At 49.8% G+C, this 20,169-nt stretch overlaps 1 protein-coding gene across 1 annotated transcript in view; it reads right to left on the reverse strand.

Moving 5' to 3' along the window:
* Positions 1 to 644: 644 nt before the first annotated feature.
* The window catches only part of MYH10 (myosin heavy chain 10), an 88,052-nt gene continuing 68,527 nt past the window's right edge, over positions 645 to 20,169 (reverse strand). The window contains exons 22-41 of the mRNA XM_058852127.1: positions 19,510 to 19,716; positions 18,369 to 18,506; positions 17,817 to 17,940; positions 15,433 to 15,604; positions 14,506 to 14,718; positions 14,264 to 14,408; positions 13,001 to 13,207; positions 11,983 to 12,087; positions 10,845 to 10,997; positions 10,285 to 10,533; positions 9,536 to 9,748; positions 8,686 to 8,898; positions 7,381 to 7,542; positions 6,645 to 6,773; positions 5,436 to 5,524; positions 5,026 to 5,149; positions 4,733 to 4,941; positions 3,700 to 3,808; positions 3,285 to 3,457; positions 645 to 2,244 (exon numbers count right to left, since the gene is read on the reverse strand). Of these exons, the coding sequence (XP_058708110.1) occupies positions 2,100 to 2,244; positions 3,285 to 3,457; positions 3,700 to 3,808; positions 4,733 to 4,941; positions 5,026 to 5,149; positions 5,436 to 5,524; positions 6,645 to 6,773; positions 7,381 to 7,542; positions 8,686 to 8,898; positions 9,536 to 9,748; positions 10,285 to 10,533; positions 10,845 to 10,997; positions 11,983 to 12,087; positions 13,001 to 13,207; positions 14,264 to 14,408; positions 14,506 to 14,718; positions 15,433 to 15,604; positions 17,817 to 17,940; positions 18,369 to 18,506; positions 19,510 to 19,716 (3,279 nt within the window). The 3' untranslated portion in view covers positions 645 to 2,099. The remainder of the gene's footprint in view (positions 2,245 to 3,284; positions 3,458 to 3,699; positions 3,809 to 4,732; positions 4,942 to 5,025; positions 5,150 to 5,435; positions 5,525 to 6,644; positions 6,774 to 7,380; positions 7,543 to 8,685; positions 8,899 to 9,535; positions 9,749 to 10,284; positions 10,534 to 10,844; positions 10,998 to 11,982; positions 12,088 to 13,000; positions 13,208 to 14,263; positions 14,409 to 14,505; positions 14,719 to 15,432; positions 15,605 to 17,816; positions 17,941 to 18,368; positions 18,507 to 19,509; positions 19,717 to 20,169) is intronic.

Below are 20,169 nucleotides of genomic sequence, written 5' to 3' on the forward strand. Positions count from 1 at the left end.
CAGGGTCACCCTCCCTGTGACCACCCCAGCTCAGCCTCACCCCAGGCCCGGGCTGTCTGCCTGGGGTAGGGATTCCAGCCGTGCCAGAGGCAGGGAAAGCCCTTCCTCATCTCTTCTTTTCCACAGCAGTGAAGGAGGAAAAGGTGCCCAGGACTGACCCAGCTTCCATCCAGCCCCAAGCCTGGAACCACAGGTCCCATGGAAAAGGAAAGCTGCAGCCCAGCTGCAGCCCAGCCCCTCAGGCTGCTCTCTCCTCATTCCCTCACCTTTTTCATTCCCTCACTCCCCTCCCACCTGGCTCTGGCCCACCCTGGTCTCAGACCCAGCCAAAAGCTCCCACCCTGGACTCCTGCAGCTCCCAGGCCTTTCCTGCACTGGCTGCAGGGCAGGTTCTGCACCAAGACCCCAAAATAGAGGATGTAGCTGCTCAGGCTGGAGCCCTGGCCCTGCAGGAGGCAGAAGCGGGGCTGTGCCACAGCACTGAGTGGCAGCAGGAGTGCTCAGAGTTGCTTTGTGCTCCAGCTGGGCCCTGCCAGTGGCATTCAAAGCAAAGGCTCAGCTTGGACCAAGCCATTGATGCTGTATTTAGGTCAAAATAAAAAAAAAAAGCAAGCAAACAAAACAGGAAGAAGGGAAAAGGCAGCTTCCAGTCATATCTCGTTTATTAAGGTCTATGCCAGCCTCGGGAGAGCTCTTCCAGTAAGTAAACAGAGCAGGCGGCCGCATCTATAATGAATAAATTTATTGTCTTACAAAAATCATTGTCTAGAAATATGGGTATACAAGAAAACAAGATATTTGCAGTCAGACGCCTGGTGGTCAACAGCCAGTTTGATTAAAAATATCCAAACACACACAACAAAACCTTTGCGACAGATGTTAAAGCTTTTAACCAAAAAGGGGAAATCCATGGGTTTTGAGCATGTGGCAGAGGAAGTTTCCTAGTTAACACTGATTCATTGTCACTAATATCAATAATACCACTTGGACTAGAGAGGTACATGATATGAAGCACAGTCAAAATTAATACATTAAATCATTGTTATATAGGCAAATTATATATGTAACGTTGTCTTAGTACTGTAGTGTCTAAGGCACTTTCTGTAATGTCAGTTTTCAGCTATTTAAACAAAAAGAACGCTAACTACTCACTGTAATACTGCTCAAAATAAAAAAAAAAAAAAAAACAACAACAAAACAACAACAAAAAAAAAAAAGGATTCACATCCACTGGCATGTTAACTGTAGGCAGGCAACATCCATCCATCCAGACAGGACCCCGGGGCTCCCGGAGCCTCCCACGGCCTGGCTCACATTAATAAATTAGTTTTGCCTGTGCTGTGTGTTTATTTCCCACTGGTGTTCACATTATCCCAGCCCGGGTGTCTGCAGGGCCCCGGGGGCTCTGAGCGCTCGGGGCTGCGCAGGGGACGGGACCCACCTCGGAGTGCCTGGACTGCATGGACACGAACGGATGGAGCAGGTGCTGAGAACACTTCAAATGGGACTGCAGGATAAAAATGGACGCTACTCACTCATCCCTACACTTCCCTCTAACACTTCCCAAGGCCGTTTTTCACAGTTCACTCAGGGGTCGTGTGCGGATCACAACAATTGGGAGCAAAGAAAGAAACGGGTGCGGTTTGGTCTTCACTGATCCGAGAGGCTGCGCCCAGCCCGGGGCCTGAAGGATGCTGCTGGACACAAGGCATGCACAGCCACGGCAAGGGGTCTGTCCTGGCCACCCACCCGCTGGGAATGACGCTTCTGGATTGATAAAAAAAAGTTTCATCCTTCACATGATGCTTTATAAAATGGCTTTACAATGAGTATCTGGAAAAGAGATGCACTGAACAGAGACGATCCCGGTTGTTTACTATATATAAAAAAGCGGTTGTACCTATATCTGAAGCAGGGTACAGTGTGGTGAGGCTGGAGAGCCTTAAGACATGGTTGACCTATGATAAGGAACCTTGTAGCACATGCCGAGGGTCGTAAGGCAGCTTTCCGGCCACAAGGCAGTTCCGAGGGCAGGCGGGGCGCTGCGAGCGCTCCGGCCCGGGGCTGGAAAGGTCTCTGCATGCAGGCGGGGCCGGGCGCTACTCGGCGGGGGCGGCCGGAGCCTCGTTCACGTCGCTGCCTTTGCTCTCGGCATCGTCGTCCGACAGCTCCAGCGAGGCGCCCTCGATGTGCAGCTGCCGCCGGCCCGAGCGGCTCGAGGAGAAGGTGATGGGTCCCCCCCTCCTGCCAAGCGAGAGCAGCGCTGGGCCGGGGTTCTGCAGCTGGGCTGATCTTAAAGCTCGGCCCAGCCCAGCCCCGCCCAGCAGGGACAGCTCCCACCGGCCCAGGCTGCTCCAAGCCCCAGGGTCCAGCCTGGCCTTGGGCCCTTCAGCTGCTCTGGGAACCTCTGCCAGCCCTCCCCGCCCTCCCAGGGAACAATTCCACCCCGACATCCCATCCAGCCCTGCCCTGTGTCAGTCTGAAGACATTCCCTGTGTCCTGTCCCTCCAGCCCTTGTCCCAAGTCCATTCAGGTACTGGAAGGTGACAGCGAGGTCCTGCTGCAGCCCTCCCTGCTCAGCCCCAGGCTGCCTGGGGGGAACATTTCCCACAGAGAGTCTCAAACCCTCCTCCCTCCCCAAGGATCCAGAACCCTGAGCTCCAACATCTCTGGCACACTGGAATTCCTGCTTAGTTTGTACTTTATACCATCACATAGGTTTGCAAGTCTCAATCTAAAATGCTGTGCCTGCAGGAGCACCAAGCACAGACAAGAGCAGGCTCTGTACAAAATTCCAGGGCTGCTCAGGGAAGCTCAGCTCAGCAGCTCCAGCCAGGCTGAGCCCCTCTGTGCCACTCAGTGTGGCTCATGGGCTGCAGGAGACAGACTCTCCCCTGTCCCTGGCCCCCTGACCTGGATCCCACAGATCTGCTCTCAAGGAAACTGCTGCAACATTCACAAAAGTCAGGGTCAGGACAAACAGGATCAGCCACTGGAAAAGCACAACTGAGCTTTTACATTTACTGTGGCTGGGTTGGACTGGCTACCCAGGGAACCTGCCAATGTAAACTCTGTGGATTCTGAGCCCAAGAGCTGTCAGAAATACCCCTGGGGAATATCTGGCAGCTTCCTTGGTACCAGCACCGGGCTCCAGTTTGACCCATTCCCTAAGCCCAGCAGCTGCCCAGCTGGAGTTCCCCAGGGATGATGCCCCATGGAGGGTGTGTGGGCAGGGAAGGGCTCAGCTCAGCCCCAGTCCCAGCACTGCAGTGGCACTGACTGACCTTAGCCTGTTTTTGAGGGTGCTGACCTCCCGGCTCAGCCCCTCGTTGGCCTCCGTGGCATCGTCCAGCTCCCGCTGCAGCTTGCGCCGGGACGCGTTGGCGCGCGTGGCCTCCTCCTCCGCCTCCTCCAGCTGCCGCTTCAGCTGCTTCATCCTGGCATTGGCCTTCTCCATCTGCAACCAGCCCACAGCTGCAGCCCCTGCCTGCTCCCCCTCCTGCAGGCTCCAGCCTGGAGCCCCAACACCGCGAGCTCCGGCCCTGGGAGGGCAGGCTGGAGCAGCCCATCCCAGCAGAGCTCACACTCGGGGAGAATCCAGTCCCTGCTGGGCTCACACCGCTGTGGATTCTGTCCCACTACAGCTCCTCTTCACAAGCCCTTCCCACCCCAAGGAGGTTTTACTGAGCCCCCACCCACCTGCTCCTTGTACTGGTCCGCATGGCGCCGCTCGTCCTCCACCTGCATGAAAACCTCCTTCAGCTTCTTCTCCGTGCGGCGCACCAGCTTATTGGCAGCTGCTCTTTCCCTGGAACAACCCAAAGCCAGCGTTTGTCCCAGTGCCTGAGGGCTGGGGACATCAGAACTTCCCCCTGAAGGTGAAACTGGTACAGAGCTCTCTGAACAATGGGAGTGATTCCTGTGCCAGAGGCTGGCAGGGATGGGGGATGGAGGGATGGGGGGATGCAGGGGTGCTGGGATAGGGTATGGAGGGATGGGGAGGTACAGGGATGGGGGAAGCAGGGATGGGGGATGCAGGGATGGGGGGTGCAGGGATGCAGGGATGCAGGGGTGCAGGGATGCAGGGGTGCAGGGATGCAGGGGTGCAGGGGTGCAGGGAGGGGGGATGCAGTGATACAAGGATGCAGGGATGGAGCTCTCAGAGCACAAAGCCTTAGCCCTGGGGTGATGTGAGCATAGGATGAAGAGGATTCAGAGGGTGCCTTCACAAGGAGATTGGACAGAGCAGCTTTAAAGCTGCTGCTTAACCAGTAACACAATCCTGCTGCAGAGCTCAGAAAGGACAGAGATGGTGCTGGGACAAGCCCCACCTGTAAATGGGGGCAGGAACCAGCTAAAAAAGTGAATTTTGAAAACAGGATTACAAGGACAGATGGATAATTCACTGCAGGAAGACTTCTGGGGATCACAGGATTCATCTAAAACTGTATCACGTGTTCCTCTAACCAAGCAACCAGGGGTGTCACGGGGACATTTCACCTTGTCCCAGGAAACTCCAGCAGCACCTTGTGGCTCTGGAACATTAATACCTTGCAGAGTTCATCCAGCTGGTAGGAAGCAAATCCATTCTGGAACTCCCAGCCCCAGGTACTCAACAGCTGCCTTGTTTATCCCCTGGACAGGAGTCTCCAGACAATAAACCCAAGGTCCTTCAGAAACTCCCAGCATGGAGCTCTCAGCCATTCAACCCACACAGGCAACCAGGTCTTACTTGGCTTCCTGCTCCAGCTGTTCTTCAAGCTGTGCAATCTTGGCTTCTAGAGTGGAAATTGTTGCCTTGAATTTGGACTTGACAGAGCCCTCCAGTTCCTGCAGCTTGGCCTTGAGTTCCTTGTTCTGCCTCTCCAGCTGCTGCCGCGCGTTCTCGCTCTTCTGGGCCGCGCTGCGCTCGCCGGCCAGCTCCGAGTTCAGCGTGTCCACCTGGCAGGGAGGGGACAGGGCTCACTCAGGGCCACCAGAGCCTCCCTGGATGCCACACCCAGCACCAGCTGCCCCTGGGCTCACCTGCAGCGTGGTCTTTCGGAAGCGCTCGTTGAGCAGCTCCATGTTGCTCTGCTCCTCCTCCAGCTCCTCCTCCAGCTGGGCAATCCGAGCCTCCAGCCGCCTCTTCTCATCCAGCAGCGCTGACCTGCACAGGGGAAGGGCTCAGGGCATGGCCAGAGCCAGCAGAGCTCTGGGGAGGTCACTTAGGATCAGGGAGTCTCCTGAGCTGGAAGGGACCCACAAAGATCCAGCTCCTGGCCCCCAACAATCCCACCCTGGGCATCCCTGGAGCACTGTCCAAGCTCTCCTGGAGCTCTGGCAGCCTCGTGCCCATTCCCTGGGGAGCCTGGGCAGGGCCAGCACCCTCTGAGTGAAGAACCCTTCCCTGATCTCCAGCCTGAGCCTCCAGCCCAGCCCCAGTCTGGACTCACTTCCCAGAGGCGGAGTTGGCGATCTCGTCTGCCAGCTCGTCGCGCTCCTGCTCCGCGTGCCGCCGGGCGCGCTCCGACGCCGCAAACTCCTGCCAGGGTGGGAAACAGTCAGTGCAGCCCCAGGAGTGCTACAGCTTCGGCCTCCCAACAGCCTTGGGAGGTGCTGTGAACTGGGCTGTCCCTGGGGGTTATAATGGATAAGGCAGCAGGACACACCAGCTGGGACTGCAGTGGAGTTACCTCTCCCTGTCCCTGAATTGTTCCCCACACAAGGCAAGGGAAAAAACCCATGAAGATCAGTAACAGCCAAGCCCTCAGCAGCAGGAGAAACCACTGTGCCACATGTGCAGATAGACACAGTCTGTGTAAAGTAGTGCTAAATTAACCAAATGTTTTAGGTTCTCACAGAGTTCTCAGCATGAAGACAAGGAAAGAACAAAAATTTAAAAGCTTCAGCTCAACAGCACTGAACCTCAGATTATACATCTGCATTAAGAGGCAGAAACACTCAAACATTTCCTAAGGACAATGAAATGCTCTACAAGCGCCACAGTGAGGTCTGAAGGCCACCCAAGCCCACCTGGAGAAGCTGCAGGCAGTGCCAGGTTATCTGTGAAGGCTCCAAGGGAAGTGTGGTGAGTCTGTGTGACACTGCAGTGTCCCACCTTGTGGCAGCACAGGGACAGTGGAACAGCAGAGATGCAGCAGGACTTGGAGCTCTCACATAAACTGTCCTCAGTGAGGGGAAACATGCCCATTCGAGAAAGGGCTGAGAGGGCAGAGGGATAAACCTCCACACACATGAATGAGGCACCAGAGAGGGAATTGTCAATACATAAACCCTAACTTGGAAATAGAAATGGTATAAATTGTAAATATATACAGTTTGTTACAATTGTAAATAAATATAGCCCTAAGAACCCATTTCAGTGCTGACACTGAGCACTGCACCTCTCAGAGACTCCTGAGCCACCCAGCACACTGTAGGGAAGCCTCAAATGTGTTTAAGCAGTAGTAAAGCTTCCCTGCTGTCCAGAAAGTCCAGACTCCTACAAAGCTGTAAGGACTCACTGATGACCTGGAGCAGGGGAACCAGAGCTCTCCTGGCTCCCATTTCTCTGTTCAACACATTACTTTTTACTTTTTTTACCCTCTTGTCTTTGCCTTACTCTTAACAAGAAAAACCAACCTCTAGGATTTCCATCTCACCTCTTGGAGCTGGAGTATTTCTGCCTCGAGACTTTTGAGCTTCTTCTCACTCTCTTTGGACTGGGCAAAGATCTCATCCCTGGATGCTCGGGCCTCTTCCAGCTCCCGCTGGTAGTCCTTCATCTGAGCCTGCAGGTGGAGAGAGAGGTGAGGAACAGCCAGGCTGCATCAGCACCAGCACAAGATCCATTCCAGCCCCTGAGAGATAAGGCTGTTCTCCCAAAGTGGCTTCATTCCACTTAAAGGCATTTCCAGTTCTTCTGTACTGTAAAATTGCATTTTCTCATCTCTCCACCCCTCAATGCCTGGTCAGAAATAACACATTCCAAGACTTCAAGCATTCTACAGAATTATAGAGTGGAATCTCAGAATGACCTGAGCTGGAAGGGCCCTTAATTATCATCCAGTGCCACCCCTGCCATGGGCAGGGGCATCTTCCACTATCCCAGACTGCCCCAAGTCCTGTCCAGCCTGGCCTTGGACACCTCCAGGGATGTGGAAAGTGGTTTTCTGGGAGGGGAGTTTGGAACAAGATTCACTTCAGGGTCCCTTCCAACACAAACCATTTAGTGATTCTATAAAAGGAGGAGTTTTGAGTAGAGGATAAATCCAGGCTGGGCACTCTCAGACCCAGCAGATGAGTCTGATTCTCCTCCTGCCCTCAGCTGCACTGGATGGAAGCGGCCCCTGGGCAGCTCCCAGGACAGAACCCAGCTCCCTGATCAGCTGTGCCTACCTGGAGCTTCCTGAGCTGTTTGATGGCTTCATCCCGAGCCTTGTTTGCAGCCTCGATCTGCCCCTCCAGGTCCTTCAGATCCATCTCCAGCTTCTTCTTGGCTGCCACGGCCAGCGCCCGCTGCTTGCGCTCATCCTCCAGCTCGGCCTCCAGCTCCCGCACCTGGGCCAGGCGTGGGCAGGATCAGCCCCTGCAGGGCTCACAGCCCAGGCCAGGCACCCCAAAAGGGCTGCCCAGGCCACAGGGACACCTCCCCACGGGAAAAGGCAGCTAAGGGGAGGGCACGGCAAGGCCAAATCCCAAATGGAAGCAGAGACCTCAGCACTGAGCAAAAGGGAAAGCCCAGGAAAGAGCTCAGCATCATTTCAGCCCCCTGCCCACCACTCCCATCCTCAGAGGGATCTCCAGGGCAGATGTCACAACCTCTGATGGAAGCAGAATCACCTCATTGTCTCAGGAAAACAATGAAGCTGTTCCCTCTGAACAGCCCTTTACTGGCTTTATACACCAACAACCTCTTTTCACAAAACAAAACAAGAGTGTGTGAACAGCCAGGCCACATGGACTGAGCCAAACCTATGCAAAAATAAACTGAGCCAGAAATGCCACAGGTTACCAACGTGAAAGAATATTTTGTTTTGAAGCAAATCTCCCTCCCAGTGCAAGGTCAGGAGCTCTTGTCCAGTTCAGATAACAGTAACTTTGTACTGCAGTGGCCTTCCAAACCCTGCAGGCCAGGTTTATTCCCAAGATATCTCTACACTGGTGGTCCTCACTTTTGTTTTCTTGGGATAAATCTTGAATTTCGGCTGGTTTATTCCTCAACACTTAATTTAGAACATCTCTTACAATTATGATCCTCTAAAGGAATTTCTTGAGGCTGTTCTGACCTTTGAGACAGAATTCTCAAGTCTGGCAAACCTGGAAGCTCTGCCATGATTCGCATTTAGGAAACTGTTCACTTAATTTTTGGGTCTATCTCAAGCATCCATGGATTTGTTCCTGGACAGCAAATAGGATGGGCTTGAAAATGCAACTGAGATATCCCTGTCCTGGGAGTACACCCAGGCAGCAACAGCCAGACCTCGTGGAGTGGTTTTGGAGGGCACCAGCACCACCTGACACTGCCTGGTGACAGTGGCCAACCCTCAGCCAGAACTATGGTATGATTTGTAAAAATGCTATGCTTTGGGATTTCCATAGGATGGAATCTTTAATTATTTTTCTGGTAGCACAGAAGGCTCAGAATTCTGGTAAAAGACCTTCCTCCCCTTCTGACTACATCACAAAGTAAAACAGACGTACTTGTTTCACCAGCATCCTCTTCTTCTCCTCGTTCTGTTCATCTCTGGCTTGCAGATCTCTGTCAAACTGCGCTTTCATGGCCTGCATGTTCACCTCCAGACGGAGTTTGGCATCTTCTGTGGCCTGCAGTTCATCTTCCAGCTCCTCCAGCTGAGTCCTCATCTCCTCCACCTGCTGCTCCAGGGTTCTCTTGGACTTCTCCAGCTCGTGGACCTAAGGCACAGACCCTGCTGAGAGCCTGTCCTTCAGGGCCTGGCAGGGCAGTGCCTGCCTCTGGGGACACTGAGCTCACAGCTGGGGCTGAAGCAGAGCCCCACGGTGCCAGAGCACAGCTCTCCCTCCCTCAGCAGGCCTGGCAGAGGGGAGATCTGGCTTTGGGTAATGATGAGGGGCTGGGACACGGTGACACAGCAAAGACCAGCAGGGAAGGGCAGGGGGCCTTTGCTGCTGCCCCAGCTGGGAGCAGGAGGGAGGACACTGAAGGGTCACAGCTCTGCTCTGCCTTCGGTTCAACCATGTCCTGCAACTCAGCTTGACCAAAGGTGGCAGAAACCCTCATTACCCCTCATTTACACACAAAAATTATACCCAGCAACACAAAAATGAGCAAAAAAATGGCTGCCCCCACCTATCACAGCTGCAGCACATGACCAGTGCCATCAGACTGCAGTCCCACCTGCACTGATCCAAAGTATAAAACTGAATCTGGGATCTCCTTGAGGGTGAGAATACAGCTTTTGAAGAGGCCTGATGTTAACAAGGACCACCCCCTTATGCTGGGCATTAATTCCTCCAGCATTTTGGGTTCTGTTCTTGTGCACAGACAAACAGGCTGTGGAACCATACTCACATTTTTGCCCACATCATCTTTGGAGCTCATCAAGTCTTCCATATCTGCACGCAGCTGCTTGTTCTGCCTTTCAAATTCCTCCTTGGCCTCCAGGGCCTCCTCCAGGGCCCGGGCCAGGGACAGGGCTTTGGTTTCCTTCTCCCTCGCCTCTGCCTCAGCACGGTCTCGCTCCTCTGCATGTCTGGCAGAAATGTTCTTTTCTTCTGCCAGCATCTGAACATAAGAAACAATGAATCCATCTCTTTAGCTCCACAGTCAGGTCCTTCCTGCCTCAGGTGTTTTGCTCAGGAAGTGGTTCATGCTCTGGGTTTAACTGGCCCTCAGGAGCTGTCTGGTCCCTCGGCCATGATGGAAGTGCCAGTGAGAGAACAGCTACAGCTCCTCTGGGGTGAGAGGAGGAAAGCAAGCTACTCATCAAGACTTGAGTTTTCTATCACTTCCATCTTTCACTCTTCAGATCCTTTTTTAGTCTACTTTGAGGGATTACAATAAAACCCTTAAATTTTTGTTCCAGCATAATTCTCTTTCTCTGCATGAAGAGTTGATTACTTGATCTGCCAAGCCTCAGAGGTGGCATCTGGCTCACAGAACTGGGAGTGACAAGTTACTCCTGACAAAGGCCAGCTGCTCCCAGATTTATCAACTACAGCACACCAGTCAGACCCTTCTTTACACAAGGCTCAGCAACAACAACAAGATTCCATTTAAAAACCCTAAAAATCCAGGAAGATGACAGGAAACTGGAGTACCTGGTCAAACTTCTTCTGCTTTTTCTCCAGGTTGGAGACAATCTGGCGCTGGTGATCCAGATCCACCATCAGGTCATCCAGCTCCTGCTGCAAGCGGTTCTTGGTCTTCTCCAGTTTATCATAAGCCAGAGCCTTCTCCTCCAAGCGCTGGCTTAGGGCCTCCATGTCCTTCAACAACTTCTTCTTAATTTCCTCCAGGCCTTCAATGGTTCCCAAGTCATCATCCACCTTCTTCTTGGCCTCAGCCAACTGAAATTCAATAAAAGCAAGTGAAGTCCCTAAGTGCATCACGAGAGGGAGGAAAGAGCAAGAGCAGAGCAGGTGTTACTGCAAGCTAAGGGAACACAGGAACTGAGAATTCTCAGGGTGCCAAGCAGGGCAAAGGCTGCCCATCACAGTTCAGTGTACACATCATTACTGCAGTGGAGAAACACCACAGGAAACTTCATTCCCGAGTCTGCTCCGGCACCTGTGTGAGTTCCATGGTGTGTTCCCCAAAGCTCTGGGACACCAGCCTGGGACAGCTCCTCTCTCAAGTGCTGCCACTCACAGCAGCTTACCTGCGCCTGCAAGGCCAGCATCTGCTTCTCCAGGTTCTTCCTGGCCTCCTCTTCCTCCTCCTGCTGCTCTTGCAGGTTGTTCTTCTCCTCTTCCAGCTGCCTTATCCTGCTGCTGAGGTTGAGCTTCTGGCGGGTTTCCTCCTGGAGCAGCTCCTGGAGCACAAGCATGAGCAGAGCTGAGTGTGCTCTGAAACCCCCACAGCTCCACACAGGGAGCTCCAGGTTTATTTTTCCCTCAGATTTTGGGACAAGGATGTGCTTTATGAAGACATTTGTTATTTGGGCTTTCAAAAAGCCACCGACCATTCATTTTGGGCACACTTAAACCTTCATAAAGCATATTTCTGGTCAGGGAACCCATACCAGAGTCTGGTCTAGAAGTCAATGGATGATACTTTTCCATCTTTCAAGGTACTAGCACAGAAGTCACTCTCAAAATGTACTTTTTCTTTTTTCAGACAGGAATAGAGCACCTATTTTAAACCATCTGGGAAGAACATGGAGCAGCAATTCCTGCACTGGCAGCATGCTTCCAGGTTTTCTGCATTGTTTAAATATAAAGGTCACTTTAAAGGTGGAAATGTCTGTTATAACAAAGTAATGAAAGGTGTAACCCCCATCCTGCTCCCTACAAACCCCTCCAGTTGTGATTAACATCATCCAGAGTTAAGTGGTCACCATTAGAACTTTAATACAGGGAACAGAAAATATATTGATGAATATCTGCAGAAAGCTGATTTTTCTTAATCAAGAATCAAAACCTGACAGTTTGATCTTCAGCTGTAAGAATTTGAAGTTCTCAGTAGCAGACAGGGTATTGTTTATCATATATCCCAAGAATATTGACATTAAATTCTGCCTGGAAAGGGTTTTTTCATTTGACTCTTATCTCTGTTGGAGACAAAGACATGAAACAGAACTACCAGCTATCAGGTAGTGAAGCTCAGATAATGAAAACTTGGTTCCCCGTGTAGCTGAGCCATCCCAATCCATCCCATTTCACTGGACTGAACAGGAAATTCAGCTTCTACCCAGGGGACTTTCCAAAGCATGAATGAAAATGTATTTTCTGTTAGCAGTCAGCATTTCCCCGAGGAGCAGAGCTCCAGAGCCAAGCTCAGCTTTGCTGCACACACACCTGTGTATCCTGAAGCTGAGACTCCAAACTGGCTGCATCCTTGGCAAACTTGATGCCTTTCTTCTCTGCCTCCTCCAGCAGACTGGAGACATTGTCCAGCTCATTCTGCAAAACAAGCAGCCCAAAGGTAACAGCACAGCCCAAATCCCACTGGGGGCTGGAAATGCACAGCACAAAACCTCAGCAAATCCCAGCAACAGAGCCCAAGAGAGAGGGACAACGAGCTAAAACCACTGAAGCCTGGCTACCAAATGGAAGTAGAATGTGCAGTAACAAAACAAGAGTTAGGCTATTGGGCTCTGATCCCTGCATTCACACTTGAATGCTGTTTTCAATTCTAGGACCATATATTTCATGGAAGCATTAACTCAGGGATCATCAGGGTGGCAGCTGGGTCAAAGCAAGAGGAAAGGTTACTGCCACGTGCCAGCTGCTTATTTTGGGCTACACTACTTTATAAACACAGACAGCCTGAAAGCTTCCTCCACAGAGAGCTGGGCCATTCCCTTTTTGAAGTGCTTTAGCTGGATCTACCTGAAGCCCTCACTGCTGTGGTTCAGAAATCAGCCATGGCTGCATTTTGCCTGTTTGCTCCATTTCCCATTAATGTGGGCCTGTGCTTGCAAGCCCTCCCTGCTTGGAGCACCAAAGCAAACCTGTGGCCACCATCAGTTTTTGCTCATGCCTATGGAAAAGCTCAGCCCAATCTACTCAATTCCCCAGCCAAGATAAAATCCTGTATTCCAGCTGTCCTGTGCAGAGCTCCTGCAGGATTTGCTCTCCAGGATGGGAGGCACATCCTTCAGAGCCACTGGAACTCCAACACAGCCCAGGATGTTCAGGATTGATGTCACAGCTGTCCAGCTCTCCCCACCTGAGGCACATCACCACTCTGAGGCCTCTCAAGTCCATGAGAGCCCTCGCTGAGGCCACCTCCCACGTCAGCCATTTCTGCACATGGTTACAACTTTGAGCTCTTTGCCTGTTTTCCAGGATTTTACGACTTCCAGAGCCTTACCTGCAGCTTGTTGGCCTTCTCCGCCAGCTCCACCCTCAGCCTCTCCCCTTCTGACACCTTTGCAGTCAGCTCCTGCACCTGAGCATCGAGTTTCTTCCTCTTGTGCTCAGACTCTGCCTTCACCTGCTGCAGCACCTTCACCTCGCAGGCCAGCTCCTTGTTGTCGGACTCCAACCCCTGCTTGTTCTTTTCAAGGTTTGCTTTGAACTAGGAAAGGCAAAAGGAAAGAAAATTAAACTCTTTGTTGCAGGTGAATATTTCCTGCTAAAAATGGTTCTGCAGATCAGGTTGCCATGCTCAGAGAGAAGCCAAGTGCTCAGGCAGGTGTGAGTAGGGAGTGTTGAGGATGCTGCTGTGCAACATCCCAGGAGTGTCAGGGAAAGGCTGAGGGAACTCGGGGCGCTCTGTGCCAGGTGCAGTGAGGAGCAGCACAGGCAGGATCTGGGATGGCAGCACTGCAAATGACTGTTTTGGTAGCACTGCAAGGAGGAAGGAATGTGCCCATTAACAGATCAGCATGGCTCATCTCACAGAAATAAAAGGGAAGATATGAACCAAAGCTGCCCTGATTTGAGTAGGCAGAGCAGCCTGGAAGTGCAGAACAAAGCAATCCTCAGCACTGCACTGACATTTGTCAAAAGCCTTTAAAAAGCAATAATTGGCATAAGGGATGTTTAAGTGTCATTTTTGCTGTATCACCAGAGCTGACAGCATCTTGTCACAGGAGCTTTGTTTCAGATTGCAGGGTATTTTTCCATCTTTTCATGCTCTTAGTGAGAGTGTTTATTGAATAAGGACCAGAAGACATGCAGAAGAATTTCAAGTGAATAAAGCTGGTGAAAATCACAGTTTAACTACTGCATTTCTCACTTAATTTAGAATACTAAGGAAGCTTGTGCAGTATTCAGAATACATAAAAACATCACCACAGGATATGAACTGTCCACACACACATTGGTAAATGGCCCCAGCTGTAATTTCCAAAACTAAACACTTCTTTCGTTGGAATAATTCTCCTTGTGGACAAGAACAGGAGCCATGTGATCCACCTGTGCCTGCTGCTGCTGACCAAAGGACACAGAAGTGCTGCTGATCAGCTGCAATATTGTCAAACCAACGTGATAAATCTCAACAACTGGAAAAGGTTTTTAGAGGACAGCTTAGCCTGTGATCATGGAAAACCTCAGCTCAGGTATCCTGGAAGGAACCACGCCTATGGTACTTGGAAAAACCCCTGAAGCAGAAAGTTCATTTTCTCCTCACCCTTTTGGCCTGTTCAAGCTGTTCAGAGAGCTCCTCCAGGGCAGTAGCATGCCTCTGCCTGATCTCCTGGATCTGGGCTTCATGGTTTTTGGTTTCCTCCTCAATTGCTTTCTTCAGTTCAGCCACCTCCTGCTCTCGCTTTGTCCTGGAGGAAGCACCAAGGGTCACCAAAACATCAACATTTCTTTTGTAAATCGAAGATGAATTTCAGTGGTGCTTTCTCACACAGACCATGATCCTACCTCAGCTCTTGCTGTGCTGCAGTGGTATCCAAAGTATCTTCCAGTTCAGTTTTTAAAGCCTCCAGCTCTTCACTCAAATCCCTTTTCTGCTTTTCTGCCTTGTTCCGTGACGCCTTCTCAGACTCCAGATCCTCCTGGAGCTCTGCAATCTGAGCCTGCAGCTCCCTGATCACTTTCAGGGCATTGTTCTTCTGAACTGCTTCCTCATCCCCTCTGTCAAACAGAGCCACCACAGTTACTGGGATTTCACCTGCTCTCACAATCATCTGCTTCAATTACCTACAAAAACAGCTTAACTCTTCCACTAAAATAAAATAAATATAGAAATTTATAGAATGGCTGGGTTGGAAGGGACCTTAAGCATCATCAAATTCCCACCCCTTCCATGGGCAGCGACACCTTCCACCATCCCAGGTTGCTCCAAGCCCATCCAACTTGGACACTTCCAGGGGTGGATGAAAGATACCACAGATGAAACCAAGGTGCACTAGCAGAATTGTCAAGTTTTAGTTTAGGTCAAGTATTCCAGTTTTGTAGATCTCAACACCGCCCAAGAAATGTTCCATTTGTAGGATTTTCTCTACAAAATTATACTTAAAAAATACAGATGGTGTTCAGCATAACATGGGACATCACACAAACCCAGATAAAGTCTTTCCTGCCCAGCACTTTGGCAAGACCCACTGAGAAATACACATTTTTCCCCTCCTGAGGCTGAGTTTTGGAAGATTAAAAAAGCTTCCAGAGCTTGAACACTGTTAGACCACGTGAAACTTCTCTTTGCAGAGCAAGGATGCTGAGGGACACCTGAATCCCTTTGGATTTGCCATGTGCACAGCACAGGGGTCCAGAGCTGCTCCAGAACTGCTCCTGCAGCATTCCCAGCTCTGGGGAAATTCAGCTGGGGGGAGTTTGTCCCACACTGACCTGGCCACAGCAGCTTGCAGCTCCTCCTCTTTCTTGGCCAGCTGGATCTTCAGCTCCTCAATCTGGGCTTGCAGCTCAGCTATTTGGTCCTGCAGGTCTGTTGTTTCCCCATCCAGTTTTCTTTTTGCTTTTTCTAATTCTTGACGGGTCTTCTCCTCCTTTTTTAGGCGTTCTAAAGGAAGCAAAGAATTAAATTCCTATGGAATTGTTCCTCTTGTCACCCTCAGGGAGTTTGGGGTGGCAGGAAGGGTGGGAAGTTTAATTGATGCTGCTTCAATTCTTTCTCCAGTCTGCAGAAAAATGAAATAGCAAAGGAGAACTTCATGGCTTAGCCAGAATGTCAGGGGAAAGTCTCTGACAACTGTGAATAGTTTGAGATGAGGCAACAGAAACATTTGGTAGAAAATAAGGAGTAACAGACTCAAAAAAAGAAGATAAACTGGGGCCTGGAACAAATGCTGGCTTGCATGGCTTTGCAAGGGCTAGGCCAGACTCAAGAAAAGTCTACTGGAAAATGCCATACCTTAAGGTAAACTTGAATTAACCATTTTACAAGTATCTGTGCTATTTTATCACATATCATAATCAATATTTAGCAAAACTCTGCAACCCTCCCAGTAATTGATTTGTGTGGCTGGGATGCTCCAGCCCTAAGGAATTCTTTGGGATTCATCCCATCAGCAATCAGCCCATGGCAGAATCACAGCAGGTCCTGGCTGTGCTGCCCACAGCAGCGGGTGAGGATGTGGAGCAGATCTCAGCCACAGAAGGATTTGCTGAGCAGAGCCTCAGCACAGTTCTAAAGGCACTGGCATCAATTTAGAATTCTAAGTGACAGCAGGAGTTATTAACCTTGTTCAATGCTTTGTGGCTCCTCAATGCAAAGATTTCCCTCACACCCTTCCTAAACCTCCTTCTGGACCAGGATCTTTGACAGGGAGAGGGAGCCGTGGTCAAGCATCACCTCAGAGCCACCCTGGGCTATTTGGGATTTTCCAGACAACCTAAAGTAACACTGCTTTTCTCCAAACAGTTTCACATTCCAAAAGAATTGTACTTTTCCCTCTGTTTTTACATGAAGTTCCTGGTGAGTGACAGTTAGAGCAGTGTCACAAGACCCAGTTTTGTAATTGAGAAAGTTCACAGCAAACTGAATTAATTTTTTTCCCCAAATATCAGTGCCTAGCAGTGCCAAGACTCTAGAAGAGAGACCTTAATGGCTTCTTGAATCATCTCCAAGAGTAAATATCATTTTACTCTGCTTTCCTAGCCAAGAAATTGCATGACTTAAAATATAAGCTTTAATTTCCACTTCTAAGGTCATCAGTTTTGAAATGGCTCTGTAACCAAACACATCTGTCAAGTTCCTAGGCCTGATTTAAGCACAGAGCTACTCCAGCAGTATTTTCCAGTGAGTAAAGCTTACTTAGACCCATCTTAAAGTCTCTGAATACAACTGCTAAAGACAAGGTTCATCAATCTAGCCCTGTTAGCTCAGTACCTTCCTACACAGATAAGGTAAAACTCTGATACTCTTCCAGAAGCACATCAGCCTTAAAATATGTAGCAAGACAGGCCACAACACAGCAAGTGCAAGAGCTGTTCCCAAATTAGGGCACAGAGAACAACTTTCTCTATTATTTTGCAACTTTGACTTGGCAGCTCATTAATGTTGCACAGTATCTATAGTAATTAAAAAAAAACACAACATAAAATCAAGAAAGGTTGCATGTGGGGCAGGTTTAACTTGTGACAACACTGGCAAAACAATCCAAAACAAATGGGAAGGAATGGAACCATTTTAGATGGAATCATGGAATGGTTTGGGTTGGAAGAGATCTTAAATCCCAGCTCATTCCAACCCCCTGCCTTGGGCAAAACACCTTCCACCAGAGCAGGCTGCTCAACAAAAATAAAGCACTATAAAATAAATCTATAAATATAATGAAAATATATATATATATTAAGAAAAGCAAAACAGTTGAGATTTGCTTATTGAAAAACAACGCTGGAAGCCTAAAGAGTGCCTGCTGCCATTGCTGCAGGAATTCTCTGGTGTTAGAGAAAAGTGGGAGAAACTTCCCAGGAGTCAGGATGTTTTCCCTTGGTGCTAATGGACACAGGCAGCAGCAGGAATTTCTGAGTGTCTGTAAAGGAAATGGATTCTCAGAAATGAAAACCTGGAAAGTTCAACAGGAGAGAGACTGAGCAGCCAGATGCAACAAGTCTTGCAAGAGAATTCCTTCAGGAACTGGCTGAAATGGCAGCTCTGGAGCATCCCCAGCTCAGGTTACTCTGCACAGGCTGAGCAGACACTGAGCCCTGTCCCCAGGGATCCATTCCCTCCTGGCAGCAGCTCCAGGCTCTTCCCAGGCACAACAAACCTTCCAAGTCAGTGATCATCATTTCCTGCTTGTTCTTCAGTTTGGCCAAGTTTTTGGCTTTTTCTTCTTCTTCAGCCAGCTGAGAAGAGCATTCAGCAATCCGATCCTCCATCAGCTTCTTCTCCTGGGGAGGAGAAAGGGGAGGAAAAAGAATTTAAACACAACTTCCAGAGTCCCTAAGTAATGCAAATAAAGGAATGTACAAAGCCCACAGAAGGGTGTCATAGAGCACAATATTCTATTACAGATTTTGTTTTTAATACAGATTTCATTTCAACTGCTTATCAATATTAAGGATCAATTGGAATTGTTTAGAAATGTGAACACTTAATTTCCAAGAGAGACCTGGAATTCAGCACTCAGCAGGTCTGGCTTTAGGGCAGCAGTGGGAATCTGTTTGCACAGAGCAATGGCAGCTATAAACAGTTTTTCCAGCTCAAAGATTTTGCCCTGGCCACACCCCTCAAGTGTCCAGGTGCAAATGTCCCAGATGCTGTGACTGCAGCTTTGGGAGCTGTCCCTTGGCATCTCCACCCTGCACACTGCTCTCACCTTCAGAAATTTGGAATTTTGGTCCTCCAACAGAAGGATCTCCTCCTCCATCTTCTTGATCTTTGCTTCAGCTGTCACTTTTTCAAGCTGCAGCTTCTGCCGAGCTCCCTCCTCCTCATCGAGTTGTTCCTCCAGGTCCTGGCAAGAGAGAGAACTGCATCTGTGCATTTTCCAGGTTAGCCATGTGGGAACATTTGGGGTTTTTTAGCTTAGTGACAAAGAGGTGCTATTTTGAAAAGCCTCTTGTCCTAACACACACTAAACCCCCATTTGCTTTGTTAGATTCATTTACAGGATGAATGATCTGGTAAGGAAATAAGGGCCATGGGATACACCTGGAATTTCTGATGCTCTGAATTCCAGCTTTGGGTGAAATGTGCTGTCTAGGAAACACACACTCACTGCCACAGTCCTCACCTTCCTAATCCCAACTATAAAATAAAACAGCTGTAATCAATGACATCCAAATCAGATCAGGTTTTATGTCAGAGACTTCCCAGCACAATGCACCTGAATGGAGCACCTGGTGGAAAAATGCCAGGATCTGGGAAGAGATTCCACAGGAAACAACTCCCCTTATTTCAATATCACAACTGAGAGTTCAGTTATTGACACAAAGACTTGAAAAGCAATAATGCACTGTGCTTCTGAGGGTTTAAATAGGATTCATTTAAATATAATTAATAGACATTTATGAAAGGCAATCTAAATATCTAAATAATCTGATTTTCAAAAAAACCCTCAGTCAAGTAACTTGGAGGAAATGACATTGTCTTAGTAAAGTCAAATGAGGAATATCCTTCATGAAGTTTGCTGGATTTCAGTCCAAAAGGAACATTTCTCTCACAAGGGACCCATCAGTCTGTCTCTAAGGTCTGTGCAGTCCTGCCTGGTTCTGCCCTCAGAGCACTTTGCTGCCTTTAATTATCTCTCAGCACACCCTGACAGGGCATCCTGGCTTTCCTTTCTGTCCTCACCCTCACCTGCCTGAGACCACACAAAGCTCATAACACTGAACACAGAGAGAGAAGAGAAAAAAATTCATCTTATTCCACTCAGGAGCCAAATTCCTCTGTCCTGTAAAGATGCTGAGGGAGCTTCCCAATCTTACTTCTCCACCTCCAGCCACTGAGAACCATACCTGGATATGGCCCTGCATTTTCTTCTTCTCATTCTGCAATATTTGGTTTCTTTCCTCCTCCTCCTCAACCCTGGACTCCAAATCATGGAGAATTTCTTCCAACTCTTGCTTTTTGGCAGCCAAGCGAGCCCTCATCTCCTCAGCCTCTGCAAAGAGCTCTGTCTCAGCCTGGAGCTGCTCTGCAAGGATGTTCTTCTCCTCCAGAACCTGCAAATACAAAAGGCAAGAAAGCTTTAAAAATGACACTTCAGTGAGAGATTACATCTATGACAGCTACAAAGGTACTTCAAGGCCGTGTTCTGCTCCAAATCCTGACTCCCATGTCCACATCCCACCCCAAAGACCTTCAGAAGAGGCTTTAGCAGCAGTGCAGAGGACAGCAGCTGTGGCTCCAGCTGTATTTCTGCTCTGCTCCCTGCACAGTGGCAGAGCAGTGCCATGGGCTGATCCCGGAGTCACTGGAACCTCTGGCCAGTCCCAATCCCCATCCCTGAGGATGCCACTTGTCACTGGACATGGAGCCACCCACTGCCACCCTGGGAGTGTCCCCACCCAGCCAGATCCTTATCCACCCATCAACTCCATGTGTCTCCAGTGTAGAGACCAGGATGCCACAGGGGACACTGCCCAATGCACAAGTGCAGATGGATGATACTGAAA

The sequence above is a fragment of the Poecile atricapillus genome, chromosome 17 (genome assembly GCF_030490865.1).
Source record: "Poecile atricapillus isolate bPoeAtr1 chromosome 17, bPoeAtr1.hap1, whole genome shotgun sequence".
In the NCBI taxonomy this organism is placed as follows: domain Eukaryota; kingdom Metazoa; phylum Chordata; class Aves; order Passeriformes; family Paridae; genus Poecile; species Poecile atricapillus.